At 40.9% G+C, this 19,416-nt stretch overlaps 1 protein-coding gene across 2 annotated transcripts in view; it reads right to left on the reverse strand.

The window, feature by feature from the left end:
- Positions 1 to 5,198: 5,198 nt before the first annotated feature.
- rnf19a (ring finger protein 19A, RBR E3 ubiquitin protein ligase) overlaps positions 5,199 to 19,416 on the reverse strand; it is a 62,705-nt gene continuing 48,487 nt past the window's right edge. For both annotated transcript variants that reach the window (XM_033018940.1, XM_033018941.1), the window contains exons 6-10: positions 15,144 to 15,258; positions 11,044 to 11,202; positions 10,405 to 10,618; positions 9,139 to 9,282; positions 5,199 to 6,973 (exon numbers count right to left, since the gene is read on the reverse strand). In XM_033018940.1, coding sequence (XP_032874831.1) covers positions 6,310 to 6,973; positions 9,139 to 9,282; positions 10,405 to 10,618; positions 11,044 to 11,202; positions 15,144 to 15,258 — 1,296 coding nt within the window. In that variant the 3' untranslated portion in view covers positions 5,199 to 6,309. The remainder of the gene's footprint in view (positions 6,974 to 9,138; positions 9,283 to 10,404; positions 10,619 to 11,043; positions 11,203 to 15,143; positions 15,259 to 19,416) is intronic.

The following is a 19,416-nucleotide window of genomic DNA, read 5'->3' on the forward strand; positions in this document are numbered from 1 at the left end:
CAGTGTACGTGGACCTGGGCCTACTTGACCTCCCGGTTGCTAAACACGAGTGAGGCCAAATGAAAATTGGAGGTACAGCTCCTCATATTTCACATGGGCAGAATGAATGCTAATTTCTCCCACTTCAAGTAACACATGATTTCACTTTCTCCGTCCCTCCCCCACCCTAATTCCACTAGTTTCACGGTCCTCCAGATTGATTTTACTGTTTATATGCCTCGTTGTCATCTTCCCCTCATCCAACAATTTTAAAACAGCACTGCAGCACCAATAAATTGCAAAACACAATCTTTTGTTTATGTTTTGTTTACAGATATACTGAATCCCCACTAACCACCAATTACCCGTACACTAGTTAACTCACTTTTGCACCCACTAGGTTTTTACAAAAAATTTACAGAACGCAATTTACAAAAAACAATTCACCTACAAACCTGCACATCTTTGGAATGTTGAAGGACACCTGAGCAGCCGGAGAGAAAAGACAGTCACAGGCAGAATGTACAAACTTCGTACAAACGGCACCCATGGTCAGGATCAAACCCAGGTTTCTGTACTGTAAGGCAGCAACTCTACTGCTGTGCAACTGTGCCACCCCTAAAAGCTTTTTGTATTCAAGATAGTCACATGAGCAACATGGCGCATCCAGGATGAGGTGTTTCAATCCAGGGCATCGGAGATGTCCTCATTCTTTAGGGAATGGGGGTTCCCCTCTTCGACTATAGATGAGGCTCTCACCAGGGTCTCTTCTATATCTCGTAGCTCTGCTCTCACTCCCATCCCCCCACTCATAACAAGGACAGAGTCCCCCTTGTCCTCACCTTCCTCCCTACCAGCCGTCACATACAACAGATAATCTTCCGACATTTTCGCCACCTCCAACGGGATCCCACCACTGGCCACATCTTCCCATCTCCCCTTTCGGCTTTCCGCAGAGACCGCTCCCTCCGTAAGTCCCTGGTCAATTCATCCCTTCCCACCCAAACCACCCCCTCCCCTGGCACTTTCCCTTACAACCGCAGGAAATGCTACACTTGTCGCTTTACTTCCCCCCTTGACTCCATTCAAGGACCCAAGCAGTCTTTCCAGGTGCGGCAGAGGTTCACCTGCACCTCCTCCAACCTCATCTATTGCATCCGCTGCTCTTGGTGCCAGCTGATGTACATCGGTGAGACCAAGTGTAGGCTTGGCGATCGCTTCGCCCAACACCTCCGCTCAGTTCGCAATAACCAACCTGATCTCCTGGTGACTTAGCACTTCAACTCCCCCTCCCATTCCGAATCCGACCATTCTGTCCTGGGCCTCCTCCATGGCCAGAATGAGTACCACCGAAAATTGGAGGAGCAGCACCTCAAATTTCGCTTGGGGAGTTTATACCCCAGCGGTATGAACATTGACCTCCAATTTCAGGTAGTCCCTGCTTTCTCCCTCTTTCCCCTCCCCAGCTCTCCCACAGCCCACTGTCTCCGCCCCCACCCCCACATCAGGTTGAAGGGTCTCGACACGAAACGTCACCTGTTCCTTCACTCCATAGATGCTGCCTCACCCTCTGAGTTACTCCAGCATTTTTGTCTACCTTCAATTTTTCCAGCATCTGCAGTTCTTTCTTAAACATTTAGATACATTTGTTCATCTGTTATTGCCATACCCAATATATTGAGCAAAACAGTAAAACCACCTTAGCGATCCAATAATATTATTACTTAATTATCAAACGTTTCTCAGTAACCTCTGCTTCATATGCTTCAATAACATTAACCAGAAACTGTGTTTGGATTCCCATACGCTTGCTCAACTCAGTCACATCCATCTACCCAAATCCAGGCTTCCACTGAACATGATGATTGTGACGGCTTCTGAAACAATGCCCAGGTTAATTGTCACCTTCCCTGGTGCATTGTAACGTCTTCATCTTTGCCATCAGCCCAACAAGCCCCACATCAATATTTCCCAAGTCAATATTTTTCAAGGTGCTGCCTTTCTGAAAATGCTATTCTGTGGGATTTTTCTAATCTTAATCTTTCTAATCTTGCAGGTACAACATAATTACTCTGCCATCTATCAAATTTTGATGCATGCATCAATGTGATCAGCCATGATCACATTGAATGGCTGTGCTGGCTTGAAAGGCCAAATGGCCTACTCCTGCACCTATTGTCTATTGCATTCATATTTTAGGTTTATGTCCACTTTAGGTTTGCGTCCACTTTGTTTCAGATTATTTAAAGATAAATTATGCTACTGCTACAATCTACCTTTCATTCTTTCATAATCTTTAAAGAAAACATCCCTGCTTACACCAAGTACCAGATGGAATATAAATATTTTCTGGCTGAAGTAGCACCTCATATCCCTCAACATTTTAATGCCATACTCACTAATTTAGTGTTTGCACTCTGTAGAAGCTCCATTCAGGATATAGAGCACGGAAACAAGCACTTTGGCCCAATTTGCCCATGCCAACCGAGATACCTACTCTGCCTGCATTAGGCCCAGATCCCTCTAAACTAGTCTGAAGACCTGAAACGTCACCCATTCCTTCTCTCCGGAGATGCTGCCTCACCCGCTGAGTTACTCCTGCATTTTGTTTCTACCTTACCTCTAAACCTTTCCTATCCACGTACCTGTCCAAATGTCTTATAAATGTTATTATGGTACCTGCCTCAACATCTTCCTCTGGCAGTTCGTTCCATATACCCACCATTCTGTGTGAAAAAAATGCCCCCTCCAGGTTCCTATTAAATCATTCCCCCCTCACCTTAAACCCATGTTTCTAGTTCTTGATTCCCAATTGCCCAACTCTGGGTAAAAAGACAGTGCATTCACCCTATCTATTCCCCACATGATCGTATACACCTATAAGCTCACCCCACAGCCCCCAGCGCTCCAAGGAATAAAGTCCTAGCTTGCCAAATCTCCCCCTATATCTCAGGCCTTCAAATCCTGGCAATGTCCTCGTACATCCTCTCTGCACTCTGCCCAGCTTACATCCTTCCTGTAGCAGGGCAACCCAAAACTGAATAATAATCTAAGTGCAGCCTCATAAATGTCTTGTACAACTGCAACAGAACATCCCACTATACTCAATACTTTGACTGATGAAGGACTATGCACCAAAAGCCTCTTGACCACCTTATCTACATATGATGTAATTTTTAGGGAACTATGTACATGGACTCCTAGATCCCTCTGTTCAACAACTCTGTAGGGCCCTGCTATTCACTGTGAAGGGCCTGCCCTGGTTTTACTTCCCAAATTGCAACACTTTGCACTTGTCACCATTTGACTCCATCATCCATATCTCCACCCACTTGCCCAGTTGATCAAGATCCTGCTTCTCCACTTGCCCAGCTGATCAAGATCCTACTCCATTAAATGCCTTGCTGAAGTCCATATAGACAATGTCTACAGCTTTGCCCTCATCAATCTTTTTGGTTATTTCTTCAAAAATACAGATTCGTAAGACACCGTCTCTCATAACTATACTATCTCTAATCAGCGCCTGTCTATCCAAATGCATATACATCTTATCCCTCAGAATTCTGTCCGGTACCTTGTCTATCACAGAAGACAGGGTCACCGGTTTATAGTTCCTCAGCATTCCTTTGCAGCCCTTCTTAAAAAAAAGCACTATTAGCTATCCAACAGTCTTCCGGCATCTCACCTGTGTCTAGTGATTCAAAGGGATAATACATTCAAAGTTGGCCTTGCCCCATTCTGAATTTTAACGTGGGCCCACCCTGCCTTTATCCACAACTATTTTAAAACCACTAGAGCTGTGGTCATTGGACCCAAAAGGCTCATCCACAGGTCTTTCAGTTACTTGCGGTAGCATGGCACAACAGTAGAGTTGCTGCCTTACAGCGCCAAAGATGCAGATTTGATCCTAACTACAGGTGCTTGCCTGTACATAGTTTGTACATTCTCCCCATGACCTGCGTGGATTTTCTCCAATATCTTTAGTTTCCTCCCACTGCAATGATGTACAGGTTGTTAGGTTAATTGATTTGGTAAAATTGTAAATTGTCCCGTATGTGGGTAAGATAGTGTAAGTGTGTGGGGATTGCTGGTTGGTGCAGACTCGGTGGGTAAGATAGTGTAAGTGTGTGGGGATTTCTGGTTGGTGCAGACTCGGTGGGTAAGATAGTGTAAGTGTGTGGGGATTTCTGGTTGGTGCAGACTCGGTGGGCCGATAGTGTAAGTGTGTGGGGATTGCTGGTTGGTGCAGACTCGGTGGGCCGATGGTGTAAGTGTGTGGGGATTGCTGGTTGGTGCAGACTCGGTGGGCCGATAGTGTAAGTGTGTGGGGATTGCTGGTTGGTGCAGACTCGGTGGGCCGATAGTGTAAGTGTGTGGGGATTGCTGGTTGGTGCAGACTCGGTGGGCCGAATGACCTGTATCCACGTTGTATCTCCAAACTAAACTTGCCTTTCTTAATTTCCTAAGAGTAGATCAAGCTTTGCCCTCTCCCTTGTAGGGCCCTCTAAAATTGCCAGATAGTTTCTTGAACACATTTGACAAACGCCCTTTGCACTATGACAGTCCTAGTCTATATTGGGAAAGTTAAAATCCCCTATGATAACCCTATTTGTCTTGCAGCTGAGCTGCACTCTGCTAAACTACTCATGCAAAGGTGACTCAGTCTTGCAACCCCACCCAAATTCCAAGTACATTTCTCAGCAGAGATTACCAATTGACACCTATTGAAGTAACCACTTCCAGTTGAAGACTTATCTGATAGTTTGTTGGCTGGCACTCAAGGACTGGCTGGTTAAAAGTCTGAACTCCAAATTCAAACTAATTTTAGAAAGATCATACTTTATTCCTTGTCTTTTGCAACCTGGTGTAGCTGCACTGGTCAGACTATGCTGTCAGTCTACAATCATTTGCTTTTCAAATTAGACCAAGTAACTTGATAGGAAAAGTCAGTTCTTATCCCAATCAGATGACTGGCGCTATATTCCCACCAGGGATCCCAAAATAACCAATGCTGTAACACTGACAGGCCTTCCTTTCTCTAATTCAGTTACCACCATCAAACATACATTTCCTTTGTTCATACAACCCTGGCATCTTCCCAGTCTGTATGCATGAAGTATGTTACTGAGCCAGTGGATGGCACTTAGTTAGAATATTCTTTAAAAAAAAATGCATTTAATATTTCAAATGTTTGCAGACTATAAGAATACTCAAAGTGAAGGATTTTATTATATTTATTTTTAAGATACGCTTCTTACAGTCACCCTGTTAGGCAAACCAGCTTGTAAATATATAAATGCCAAACCAAGCATAGGCAACACATTGGAACTGGCACTAGTGTTCTAAAGCTTAAAGAAAATTAAAAAGATTGCAACTTGTTAATTTTTTTTATTCTTCCGTTCATAAGGATAAAATTTCAAGCATTATCAACATGGCAACATAAACCAAATACACACTGCTTAATGCGCAAAACATGTTGGAATAACTCAATTTTGCATTTAAGTGAAGTTCAACAGTGCACCTTTTAGGCCGAGGATAGCCTTTGTGAGTTTTATTAGTGTCTGTCTCGGTCCATAAGGGGGATAAAAGGCCATAGTCTTTACCTCTCTTTAATGCTTCGAAGCAATGTGCAAATTCTGCACTGTGCTTTCAATCTGTGACAAACTGCACTAGCAGCAGTCATCTGCTATGAATACTTTGTCAAAACAAATGGTTACGCAAAATTTTCTAAAGCCTGAGTACTGTCTTTGGTAGGCTAATATACGGTTATATCTTAAGATAATTCATTCATTATACACAATTTTCATCCATTTTGTTAGTATTCTTGCGTGGTATAATGTAGTCACCAAGTATTTTTTGAGAAGTATAAATATATCCTCAAATAAAGCAGGTTTGAAACAGTCTTTTCCAAAGGCACCAGGAAACAGTGAAGGAGAATGGGTCGATCTTCAATTAGAGAATAACCACAGTCAAGAATGCAGTTTTTTTTAATATGTCTGTCAGCTGATTTCTGCTTGCATTTTGGGATTTCTCCAAGTTCAGTTACATATTCTTAGCACATGGCAGAAAAATAGACCATCACTTATTGTCCAATAAATGCATTTCAAAACATTCTGCTGCCTGTTCTCCCAGCCTTTAAAAATTGAACTGGACAACTGGTAAGCAGATCTAACATTTAACCCCGACAACTATACTTTGACCTTCAAATTCCATGATCTTGCTGGGTAATCACCAGTTTCAGCCCTCATGTTATTAGTTTTCATCGGTATATAACAACTGTTAGCAGAACTGATTAATGACATTAATGATACAAACTGCAGCACTGAAAGGTTAAATTTCCGTATGAATTGCATTGTTCTGTTGCTGCTGATTATTATTAGTTGCATTTTCTGTTTCCTCATTGGCATTATTTGGCACTGAAGTTGCAGCACCATTCTCCTCCGCGATGAAGCTCAGCTGCAAAACTTCTGCAGAACTCGGTCCAGTTGCAACAGATGCAAGATGGCTACATTGTGATGGACATGTCTCCAGGCGATCGTTCTCCACCTCTGGTAGGGGACTGACTGCTGAAAACCGACTGTGATAGTCACTGGAACCATGGCTGCAAGACGTTTTCATGCTCTCCATATCCGATCCACTAAATTCTGAGAAATGGCTGGAGTGAGAGTCTGCTACCGATGGAATACTGTCACTAAGTGACGGAGAATCAAATTCACTTGAATTAGTGCTTCTCTGTTCTAATAACTGTGCATCCATTTCTTCCCGAGTTTCATTTATCTTCATACTGCCTTTTTTCTGCAATTTTCCTTTGCATTTTTTAGTCGTTGTTTCTTTGGACCATTTGGAAGCATTGCTTCGGTTATCTGGAAGAGGGGCCGAGGTTAAAGTGGCTACATTACGACTGCTGTCATCCACACTACTGCTTCCACTATTGTGCCGAAACTTTGCGGGCTTGGATTCAATATCAACTTGCACCTCCAGACTATTTCCATCTCTAATAGGAGAGAAATAAAATTAAGTTTACTTAGTAATACAATTAAAACGCTAAACCTAATTGTAGTTCAACCATTATGGATATTAAATATTCAACAATCAAACTGCAGGCATTCATTCATATGAAGGTTCATATAAATGTTGGTCTTACAACTAGTAACAGTTTGAACAGGAATGCTGTACTGCATTTTATTGTCACTGATGCAGGATCTTGGATTTCTTTGTGTCAGGGGATCATGAGAACGTCAGGGGTACAAAGATGCTGCCAACTTAAAGGACAATTTGGCATGGCCAACTATTGCTGATCTTGCCAGTAACAATCCATATCCCATGAATAAAAAAGCTGGCAGCAGGATAGGAGATGTATGCTCTCTTGTGAACAAATGAAATCATTAAAATACATAATTTATGCACAGTTTGAGACATGTTTATTACAATTACCCATTTATAATTATGTATCTTGCAAAGCACGACCTACACTCAAGCATAATTAATCCTCTTTGTAACAGACCTTTTAAACCAATGAAGATATTAGGACACTCGGAAATGATCCAGGTACGCCCATTGAAAAGACCAAATCTGGTGCTTTCAATGGAGGAAATCTTTATTCTGTGCATTTTTAATCCAAACAGAATGATTCCTTCCTAACAGGCATTTAGAAGGAAGATTTCACTATGATGTCTATACTTGACATAATCAGAGGGCCAAATGAACAGGTACACTTTCCATCCCAGTTACTGTGCATCAAATAGAAGTACCCTGGATTGTTCAGAGTGGCGAGATGCATTCTACTAGCTCAAAATCTAAATACCATCAGGTTGGTCATGCAGTGGACGAGTTCTGTATTTACAAAAATATCAGAGTCATAGTGTGTGGAAACAGGCCCCTCAGCCCAACTTGCCCACCCTGACCAACATATATATCCCATCTACACTAGTCCCACCTGCCTGCGGTTAGCCCATATCCCTCCAAACCTGTCCTATCATGTACCGGTCTAATTGCTTCTTAAACAGTGCGATAGTTCCTGCCACAACTCCTTCCATACACCCACGCCCTCTGTGTGAAAAAGGTTACCTCAGACTCCTATACATTTTTTCCCCCTTCACCTTAAACCTATGGTTCTCGATTCCCCTTCTCGAGAGACTGTGAAGTCTTCAAGAGACTGTGCGTTTACCCAATTTATTCCTTTCATGTTTTTATACACTAAGAGATTATAAAGACACACTTCTCCACTCTGGAAAAGTATCAGTGAAAAGAGTAAAGTGGGCCAACTATTAAATTGAAACCGACATTAGCAGTGGGAGGAAAGATGGTCCAATGAAAAGGAAATGCCATGCAATAGAATTTGAATGTCTAGAGCTATATTCATGTGTTCATTCCACCTGCCCAAAGATGCAAAACCTGTCTTTGATTTTCTTAAGATTATGGACCCTTTTTTAGATGCCTTACATGTTTTATTACCTCCACCATTAGTAAAGTGCAAAAGTTCAGCAATTTAAGGATTAAACTCATGGGTATTTTGTAAATGTCAGTATGTGCAAGACCACAGCTGGCCGTACCATGTGGAATTGTGATGCAACTTGCATTGATTTTACAGACAGAAGACAGAAAAGTAATTTCTAATCAAATTTCACAGACAAAAGTGCTGATATTGTACCAAGAATTGTAAGCTGCCACTGGACACATGCAAAACATTTAGTACAATTTAGCCACCAAAAATCCTGCATTACCGTAGTACTTTATAAAGGTACTTATTTAGGGTTTAGAACACTGACAGGATTTGAGGCCCAAAGCAGCAGCATATGATTTCATGGTCTTTCATGTTTCTTTTCTGCATTAGTATGGTGAACCGCAATGCACTATTAGACAACTAACTGCATAGAAGCCAAATGGAAGATGGAAAATCCCCAGACTTCTTTTTATAAATAAGATTTTTATTAATCTACTGGATTTTTCCAGTGACTTAACAATTCAAAAAATCAATAATAGTTTAAGTACATTTTAAATACCTTAAAATGTACTTAAGATACAGTTTCAACTAATGTCTCAGTTAAAGATAACTAACTTTAAGTTAGAGTTAACTAATGCCTAACATGTTGTTTTTTAATTCATTAAAAAGCAAGTTAATTTTTTCAATGCATTAAAAATGTCAGCAATATAACAGACCTGTCCTGTGGGTAGTAGGAATTGATAATGGATCCTGCCATGGCCCTCGTGCTGGCATTATCACTGATGGTTCCAATACTGACTGTGCCAGACTCGCCACTGAGACTATATTGTTCCTTCTGGATATCTGCTTGCACTTCTAATCTACAATAAATTGGATTAAAATAAAATTAAAGATAAAATAACAAAACATAGAAAGTAATTTTAACAAAATGATGTCTCAATCATTTATTATGAATAAAAAACATATTTGAGTACTTATGAATTTCACACTTATGTATTTACATCTTTCATAGATTGATCCCTGGGATGGAGGGACTGTCATATGAGGAAAGACTGAAAAGACTAGGCTTGTATTCACTGGAGTTTGGAAGGATGAGGGGGGAATCTTATAGAAACATATAAAATTATAAAAGGACTGGACAAGCTAGATGCAGGAAAAATGTTCCCAATGTTGGGCGAGTCCAGAACCAGGGGCCACAGTCTTAGAATAAAGGGGAGGTCATTTAAGCCTGAGGTGAGAAAAAACTTTTTCACCCAGAGAGTTGTGAATTTATGGAATTCCCTGCCACAGAGGGCAGTGGAGGCCAAGTCACTGGATGGATTTAAGAGAGAGTTAGATAGAGCTCTAGGGGTTAGTGGAGTCAAGGGATATGGGAAGAAGGCAGGCACGGGTTATTGATAGGGGACGATCAGCCATGATCACAATGAATGGCGGTGCTGGCTCGAAGGGCCGAATGGCCTCTTCCCGCACCTATTTTCTATGTTTCTATGTAAAAGTCGCATCGTTTTTCTATTAATAGAGCTGCAATGAAGGAAGAGTGAGCAACAGCCGCCATGTTTTACACTGCCACTGGGGAGGTTAAGAGGTACTGTGACAGAATCAAGATTATGTAGTTAATATTAAAGCTAGTACTGCAAATGGTTAAACAATTCCCCAGCAGAATCTGAATACATGACAATCGCAAAATCACTGCTGAAAGAGCACAGAAATTAAATCATTTGGAAAAGTAGGAACATTAAAGGCATGGGGTTTAAGAGAAAGCATGGGATCTGATTGTGTGGCTCACAGTAATGGCAGCAACCAGGTGACCTATTCCAATACCATAACATTGTATGTTTCTAGTCAACAGCTGGATCTCTGCATTTGCATGCAGTCATCTTCTCTTGCCTTGCACGGAACTGTTGTTAACTCCAAGTTAGTTTTCATTATTAAGTATTTGTTTAAAAAAAAAGCTGCAATGAAAACTAATTTCCAGGACTTACCTATTGAAACAGTTGACCATGGCACTCCCAGAGAGACTGCCGGTGATACTGGCTCCAGCTAGTGCCATTGTGCTGGCTGTTTCACTCAAGTTGTCTCGTATGACACCTATTCTGTCCATGTGACTGCCACTGGCACTCAAACTGCCTGTTAAGCCTCCGACACTTCCCTCTCCAATGCTGGGGTTATTGCGAGCTTCAACTACAAAAGTGGTATCTAGATGCACACAAAACAAACGGTTTATTTCACTTGAAAGCAGATAACACTTTGGATAGATATAACACATAAAGCCTCTAATAGAGCTTCCTAATACATTTGCTTAATAATCCATTATATTTTTAAATGTCTACATTTGTTGAATACACTTGCATCCTGCACAACATTCAAAGAATCATGTATTACCGAAAATAAAATTGTAAATCTGCAGATAATGTAGCACAAAATAAATTATTCCACAGGTCTGCGATCTTTTTCTTTTTAAATAACACAATAGCTGATATGCAGAAACATGATTGCTGAGAACACAACAGTTTTAAGATGTTGTCAACTAACTTCAGCGATGAAAATGTATATGTTTTAAATAGTCATTAAACATACTGAAGGTAGCAGGGAACCTGGCGACGGATAAAACATGTGCTTACCCAATGCTGTATTTCCTCTGCCAACATTATCATTTTCATCATCGAATTCTATTCGCACACCCTTTCCTGTGCCAGCAGAAACACCACAGCCGCCACTGCGGCAGAGGGAGATAGGAACCACTCCGTATACATATGCCAACATAATGGGCACTCCAATTCCTGTTAAGATAGAAAATAAAAAAGAAAGCCATTTAAAAGGCAGAACATAGAATATCCACAAGAGTTTGCTGCAGGATATTAATGTGCTACACTCCATTGATTCACACTGTTCATTTGAAATGTGATGCTAGCGATAAAAAGAATCTAACGCCAGTCTTTGGTAAATTCAAGCAAGGCTGACAACCTTAAATCACCTTAAAGTACCAGCTCCACCTGGGTAAGCTGCTATTTCCTACCGGTGAACCAAATGATCGTATGAACACTAATTCTTCACTAACCATCTTGTGTTATATCTGGTCTATTCCCTTAGTGCAGGTTTATTAATAAATGTTCTCAATTTTATTTGCCATTTTCCTAAATACATCCAGATTATGCTCAAATTTATACAATTTTCTATCAGAAAACGAAAATAGTAATAGGATTTCTAACACTTCGCCGAAAACATCCTTGAGTTCAACATTCATTTCTAATAAGTGTCAATTATAAAAGATAATTGACAGTTGCATGGAATGAATTTGAGTGTCAGTGCAAGGCAGATAGCCAAAGACATGAACTCAAAATGCAGACTGCCAGATTTCAACGATAATTTATTCAACAAAGCAATAAAACTGGAAAAAAATCTGTTCGCCAGTTTTAGCCTCCTGATCTACCATATTGGGTGTTCTGACCATATTTAATACTTAGAACTTCAGTACATTGCCGTAACATAGCTAAGAATGCTTTCCGACAACCCATATTTTCAGGGCATAAATCTATTATTGCATTGAGCTGGTTATTTCCACAGTTGAAATAGGCACAATATGAAAATGTCACATTGCATTTTACTCATATGTTAGCAACATGTTTTTTTTCCTGTTCTTATTGAACACAGCTGCTTGGATGTAGATGACGTAATCATCCAGGGCAGAGTTGAACCACAGTGATGAGACAGCAACCCCATGCTGCTGCTACCCTGGTTCTCCTTGGAAATAAAGATCATGGGTCACAGCAGTGCTGTCAAAATAGCCTGAGCAAGTAACTACAGTCCTGTTGTAGATGGTATTGCTACAGCCACCACCATGTGCCAATGGTGGCGTGACTAAACGGAATGCCAATAAGGTGGATTGCTTTGTCCTGGATAGTATTGAGGTTCTTGAGTGTTGCCACTACACTCATCCAGGCAGATGGAGAATATTCCACCACACTCCTCTCTTGTCCTTGTTGATGGTGGAAAGGCTGTGGGGTGTTGAGAGGCGATTCATTTACTAAAGGATATGGCCACCTCCTGCTGGGACTGCAATATATATGCAGTCGATCCAGTTGAGTTTCTGGTCAATGATAATTCATCAGGATATTGGTGGGAGACACAGTGATGGTAGTACCACTGAATGCCAAGGACAGGTAGTTAGATTTACTCTTATTGGAGATAATGACTACCCGTCACTTTTGAGGTAGAATTGTTACTTATTGACCATGCCTTAATGTTGCCTGGTCTCGCTGTCTGCAAGTGTGGGCTGCTTCATTTGCTTATGAATTGGAAAAGCAATTTGGCATCAGAGAATGTCCCCAGTTACACAACCTTGTATTGGGGAAAAGGATAGCAAAAGGATTTGAGTATAGGAGCAGGGAGGTTCTACTGCAGTTGTACAGGGTCTTGATGAGACCACACCTGGAGTATTGCATACAGTGCAGAGAAGGTTCACCAGACTGATTCCTGGGATGTCAGGACTGTCTTATGAAGAAAGACTGGATAGACTTGGTTTATACTCTCTAGAATTTAGGAGATTGAGAGGGGATCTTATAGAAACTCACAAAATTCTTAAGGGGTTGGACAGGCTAGATGCAGGAAGATTGTTCCCGATGTTGGGGAAGTCCAGGACAAGGGGTCACAGCTTAAGGATAAGGGGGAAATCCTTTAAAACCGAGATGAGAAAGACTTTTTTCACACAGAGAATGGTGAATCTCTGGAACTCTCTGCCACAGAGGGTAGTTGAGGCCAGTTCATTGGCTATATTTAAGAGGGAGTTAGATGTGGCCCTTGTAGCTAAGGGGATCAGAGGGTATGGAGAGAAGGCAGGTACGGGATACTGAGTTGGATGATCAGCCATGATCATATTGAATGGAGGTGCAGGCTCGAAGGGCCGAATGGCCTACTCCTGCACCTAATTTCCATGTTTCTATTCCACTTGGGTAACTAACGATCCAATAGTATGAACATTTCATCATTTCAAATAATACCAACCACTCTCCTCATACACAATTTCTTTCTCCAGCCCCCACCCCACACCCATTTCTCCCGCTAACCTCTCACCACGATGCAAACACTGAAAGTAATAGAATAAATGGGAAGTGCAAGTGAATTGCTGCTTCACCCCAATGTATGATAAAGAGGAACTAATGGAAGGACAGCTACTTAAGGTGCTAGTGCATTACAAGTCACTGCTGTGAATTGAATTCCATGAAGAAAATAATTTGGATGAGTGAAATGCATTATGCTCAAGCTCCACAATGAAGCCAAAGCAGTTACATTCAATACACAGAACAGAAGAAAAATGAGATAATATCCAATTATAAGAATCTTTTGCACCACAATCCAATCAATTTCTTCTAATGCGCCATTTCTCAATGTTCTGAATAAAGGGTGAATGATATAATGGCATTACAATAAAAGAGTTGAAAACAACCCATGACTAAACTGGCTAGACTGTGCTTTGTGCAATAATAAATTTCAATGCTATGGGTAAAGGAAAAAAAACAAACTGCATTAATACAAGATCACAACTCTGTCAAAGCATCCCATCTTGATATATGCAAAGGAAAGAAATTAAACCAGCCAATTTTTGTCAACCAATACTCTCCTCCGCCTAGCAGAGCTGTTCCTTACCCTCAACAACTTCTTCTTCGACTCCTCCCACTTCCTCCAAATCCAAGGAACTTGCATGCGCCCGAGCTATGCCTGCCACTTTGTAGGGTAGTTCGAACAATCCCTGTTCCAGGCGTACACTGGCCCATCCCTGAACTCTACCTCTGCTACATTGGTGCTACCTCCTGCATCCATGCAGAACTCACTGACTTCATCAACTTCACCGTTTCTAGATCTCACTGCCTCCATCACAGGAAACAGGCTATTGACCGACATCTACTATAAACCTACTGATTCCCCTAGCTATCTTGACTACACTTCTTCCCACCCTGCTTCCTGTAAAGACTCCATCCCCTACTCCCAATTCCTCCGTCCACGCCGCATCTGCGCCCAGGGTGAGATGTTCCACACCAGGACATCCTCACTCTTTAGGAAACAGGGGTTCGTTCCCCCCTTCAATTATAGATGAGGCTCTCACTAGGGTCTCCTTGATATCCCACAGCTCCGCTCTTGCTCCACTTCCCCCCATTCGTAACAAGGACAGAGTTCCTCCTTGTCCTCACTTTCCACTCCATCAGCCGTCACATACAGCATATAATCCTCCAAGCCCTCTCGCTGGAACTATAGATGGTGCATGCACTTTCCTTACACACTCGGATAACTGGGCCTCAATGGGATCTCATGCTGAGCATTTCTTGACCTCCATCTAATTCTAGCTCAATGAAAAATTTCCCAAGCAATATCCTTTCTGTTAAAATGACAATCAGATAGTTTGAATGCTGTCAGATATAAAATATCAATAGTAAAACAAAGATTACTTTTAAAAATAAAAATACTAAAATCTGAATCAAATCGAATGCAAAAACGTTCACTTCTACTTGCTCAACAAAAATCAATGCAGGAAGGTCAGAATGCAAGAATGGCACTGGCAATCTGGCCAATTTAATGTCTAAAATGCTGCACTGTATTTTTCTATTGTCTGTGCTCTTACATTGTACAGGATAATACATTTACAAGTTGCAATCGCAGCTACAATCCCAGCTTTTATCCAATGATTGAATGGAAATCTGTGACGTTATAAGTCTGATTGTTTCCTTACCTACAGTTACTGCAGCAACAACAGGTGAAACAATGACTGACAATGTTACTCCTCCAGTGATTGCCAAGTTCCGCTTGTGCTTTGAAATGTCTTTTCCTTCATAGCGATTATGTATCTGGAACAAAGAATAGAAACTTTAAACAGGTGTGTCAGAATCCTTTTCTTATTAATCATATTCCCAGAAGGAGGAGGAAGTGGGGAAAAAAGGGACTTCCCTATTCATTTGTTTATTACGAAATACCTTGGTGTATATTACAACACAAAATGATTCTTAAATGCATGTATTATACAGTGCCCTCCATAATGTTTGGGACAAAGACCCATCATTTATTTATTTGCCTCGGTACTCCACAATTTGAGATTTGTAATAGAAAAAAACACATGTGGTTAAAGTGCACATTGTCAGATTTTATTAAAGGTCATTTTTATACATTTTGGTTTTACTGTGTAGAAATTACAGCTGTGTTTATACATAGTCCCCCCCATTTCAGGGCACCATAATGTTTGGGACACATGGCTTCACAGGTGTATGTAATTGCTCAGGTGTGTTTAAATGCCTCCTTAATGCAGGTATAAGAGAGTTCTCAGCACCTAGTCTTTCCTCCAGTCTTTCCATCACTTTTGGAAACTTGTATTGCTGTTTATCAACATGAGGACCAAAGTTGGGCCAATGAAAGTCAAATAAGCCATTATGAGACCGAGAAACAATAATAAAACTGTTAGAGACATCAGCCAAACCTTAGGCTTACCAAAATCAACTGTTTGGAACATAATTGAGAAGAAAGAGAGCACTGGTGAGCTTACTAATCACAAAGGGACTGGCAGACCAAGGAAGACCTCCACAGCTGATGACAGAAGAATTCTCTCTATAATTAAGAAAAATCCCCAAACGCCTGTCCAACAGATCAGAAACACTCTTCATGTATCAGGTGTGGATTTGTCAATGACCAGAAGACTTCATGAATAGAAATGCAGAGGCTACACTGCAAGATGCAAACCACTGGTTAGCCACAAAAATAGATGGCCAGAAGAGGAAAAAAATTAGTTAAGACCAAAGTTGGACCCTTGAAGACTGAAAAAAGTGAATTTATTATGGGGAACAAGGATATAGCAGATGAGTTGAAGAGGTACTTTGGATCAGTCTTCACTAAGGAGGACACAAACAATCTTCCTGATATAGTAGTGGCCAGAGGATCTGGGTGACGGAGGAACGGAAGGAAATCCACATTAGGCAGGAAATGGTGGGTAGGCTGATGGCTGATAAATCGCAGGGCCTGATGGTCTGCATTCCAGGGTACTTAAGGAAGTGGCTCTAGAAATCGTGGATGCAATGGTGATCATTTTCCAATGTTCTATAGATTCAAGATCAGTTCCTCTGGATTGGAGGGTAGCTAATGTTATCCCACTTTTTAAGAAAGGCAGGAGAGGGAATTATAGACTAGTTAGCCTGACATCGGTGGTGGGGAAGATGCTGGAGTCAATTATAAAAGATGAAATAGCGGCACATTTGGATAGCAGTAACAGGATCGGTCCGAGTCAGCATGGATTTACGAAGTTGAAATCATGCTTGACTAATCTTCTGGAATTTGTTGAGGATGTAACTAGGAAAATGGACAAGGGAGAGCCAGTGAATGTAGTGTACCTAGACTTACAGAAATCATTTGATAAGGTTCCACATAGGAGATTAGTGGGCAAAATTAGGGCACATGGTATTGGGGGTAGAGTGCTGACATGGATAGAAAGAGTAGGGATTATCGGGTCTCTTTCAGAATGGCAGCCAGTGACTAGTGGGGTACAGCAAGGCTCGGTGCTGGGACCGCAGCTATTTACAAAGTACATCAATGATTTGTATGAAGGGATTCTACTTGATTAACAAAGACTTATGGTCAATTTTTAAATTCAATTCCAAAGGAATAACACAACTTTGGTTCTAACAAAGTAAATAAAAACAAGTTCCCTCCACAAAGGCTCTATAACACATGGCACATTCTATTAAATTATCCAATAGAAAAGTCAACTTTATTTTACTGGAGGTTTTATCTGCTCTGATACAATCAGTGAACATCGCCATTTACAGGAAGATAGGCACAAAATAGCTGGAGTAGCTCTGCGGAACAGGCAGCATCTCTGGAGTGAAGGAATTGGTGACATTTTGGGTAGAGACCCTTATTCAGACTGAGAATCAGGGGAGAGTCTCGATTCAATTTGAGGACTTGTGCCTGCCTTGCAAAATCATCTTATAATTCACAACATGGAAAATGTATCAACTGGTTGGATTGGTTTTACAAGGTGAAATATTAAGTTTTATTACCATGTTACACTGAACAAATTTTCCATTTTAATTAAGTGTATGCTAGGTAACCAAATGACCACAGCTGCTTTCACAACAAATGTATCACTGTTGTGGCAACTTAGGTTCTATTATTCTCTACTACTGATCGGTGTTCACAACACTTTACAACAAGTATGGGTTATTGTATAAAACAACTGGTCATTGGCACACTGGCCTTCATCAGTCGGGAATTGAGTATAGAGGTTATGACATTACAATTGTACCAGACTCTGGTGAGGTTGCACTTGACATATTGTGTTCAGTTTTGGTCACCCTGCTATATGAAATATGCCATTAAGGTGGATAGGGTGCAGAGAAGATTTATGACGATGCTGCCAGGACTCGAGGACTTTGAGCTATGGGGAGGATGTGAAGGCTAGGACTTTACTTCTCAGTCTCCTGTGCTCCAAGGAATAATCCCATAGAACTGTATAAAATCCATGAAAGGAACAGATAAATTGAATACAATTTTTTTCCTAGGTTAACAGAATCAACAACTAGAGAGCATAGGGTATAAGGTGAGTGAAGAAAGATTTAAAGGGGGCCTAAGGAGTTTCTTTTTCTACACTGCTTCTCTCCAGAGATGCTGCCTGTCCCGCTGAGTTACTTCAGCATTCTGTGTCTACAGTGGAGAAGGATATGGGCCAAATGTGGGCAAATGGAACTAGCTCAGATGGGACTTTTTTGTCCGCATGGTGGAGTTTGACTGAAGGGTCTGCTTCCATGCTGCATGACGCTAATTCCATTTGAGCAGAAACATGTGGGGTAAAATACATGTTGCAGAAGAAATAAATCAGAAAGCATAGCAGCATACATAATATTAAACTAGGGCTAAAACCAATGGATATTGCATAAAGTTCCACAACTGCCAGCATCCATTTACTGATTTTTCTTCCCTTTCCCACTGCAAAGGTTTATTTTTCAGAGGTAACAATGATATTTGTTCCCCAAATTTATTATCAATGTTAAAATGTGCAATCAGTCTGAAGGGCCGACTCAAATCATCATCTGTCAATTTCCACCACAGATGCAGCCTGACCCGCTGAACTCCAGCAGCATTGTTGTTGTCAATGCTACGCTTCCTTTCCAAAAATTAAAGCCACTTCAGTCACAGAAAAAAACCATTTATGACAGTTTTCACTGCTGATATGTTTTCTACACTCTCAGTGTAGAATAAACATTGTGTTCAGAAAGCCAAAAGTTAGTCCTTTAATAAATCAATATAAAGCAATACTGAAAATAATGTGTAAGTGAACATCAGGACATTTCCTTGTAAATTCAGGGTACAGTGAGTGGAGATGTGGGTGCTGGCCAATGTTTTGGCTTCAGCAATGTTACAATACAGATCTCACTTCTAATTACAATGTCCTGCATAAACCTTAGATCGGTCCTCTCTGGGTTAAGAACGCCCGACTTATGTACAGACCCATATGTATGAACAAGTGTTTACAAGGCTGGCAGATTGGGTAACAAACAGGTTACAGGAACAGGGCCCTGTTGTAAACCTGGGGAAGACCTGTAAAGTGTTTTTATTTCTATTAAACTTAAATTTGAAAGGTGGTTTAGAATTTGTTGGGAAAACATGAGCGAGATTAACCAAGTTATGAAAACCAATAATATAAAGGTCACTGCCAAATGGTGCACAATTTTCCTTGTTTCTACAATATTCCTTTATTCACCACTGCTGCCTGACCAAAGTATTTCCAATATTTTAATGAAGTTCCAACATCTACAGTATTGTATTTCTTCTTGGAAGAATTTTCTAACATGGGAAGGTAAGCAACAACTGATTAACAGCAAGGGTTGTACATATGAAATAGGATAGTTTCAAAGCTTTTAAATATTTTTTTAAAAGCTTTTAAAATGGTGTTGATCATGCCCCTGCTATTTTCTGGCCCAATACCAAACTCCTTCAAAACAATCCACATTACCCAATGGAAC

Source organism: Amblyraja radiata, chromosome 4, assembly GCF_010909765.2.
Source record: "Amblyraja radiata isolate CabotCenter1 chromosome 4, sAmbRad1.1.pri, whole genome shotgun sequence".
In the NCBI taxonomy this organism is placed as follows: domain Eukaryota; kingdom Metazoa; phylum Chordata; class Chondrichthyes; order Rajiformes; family Rajidae; genus Amblyraja; species Amblyraja radiata.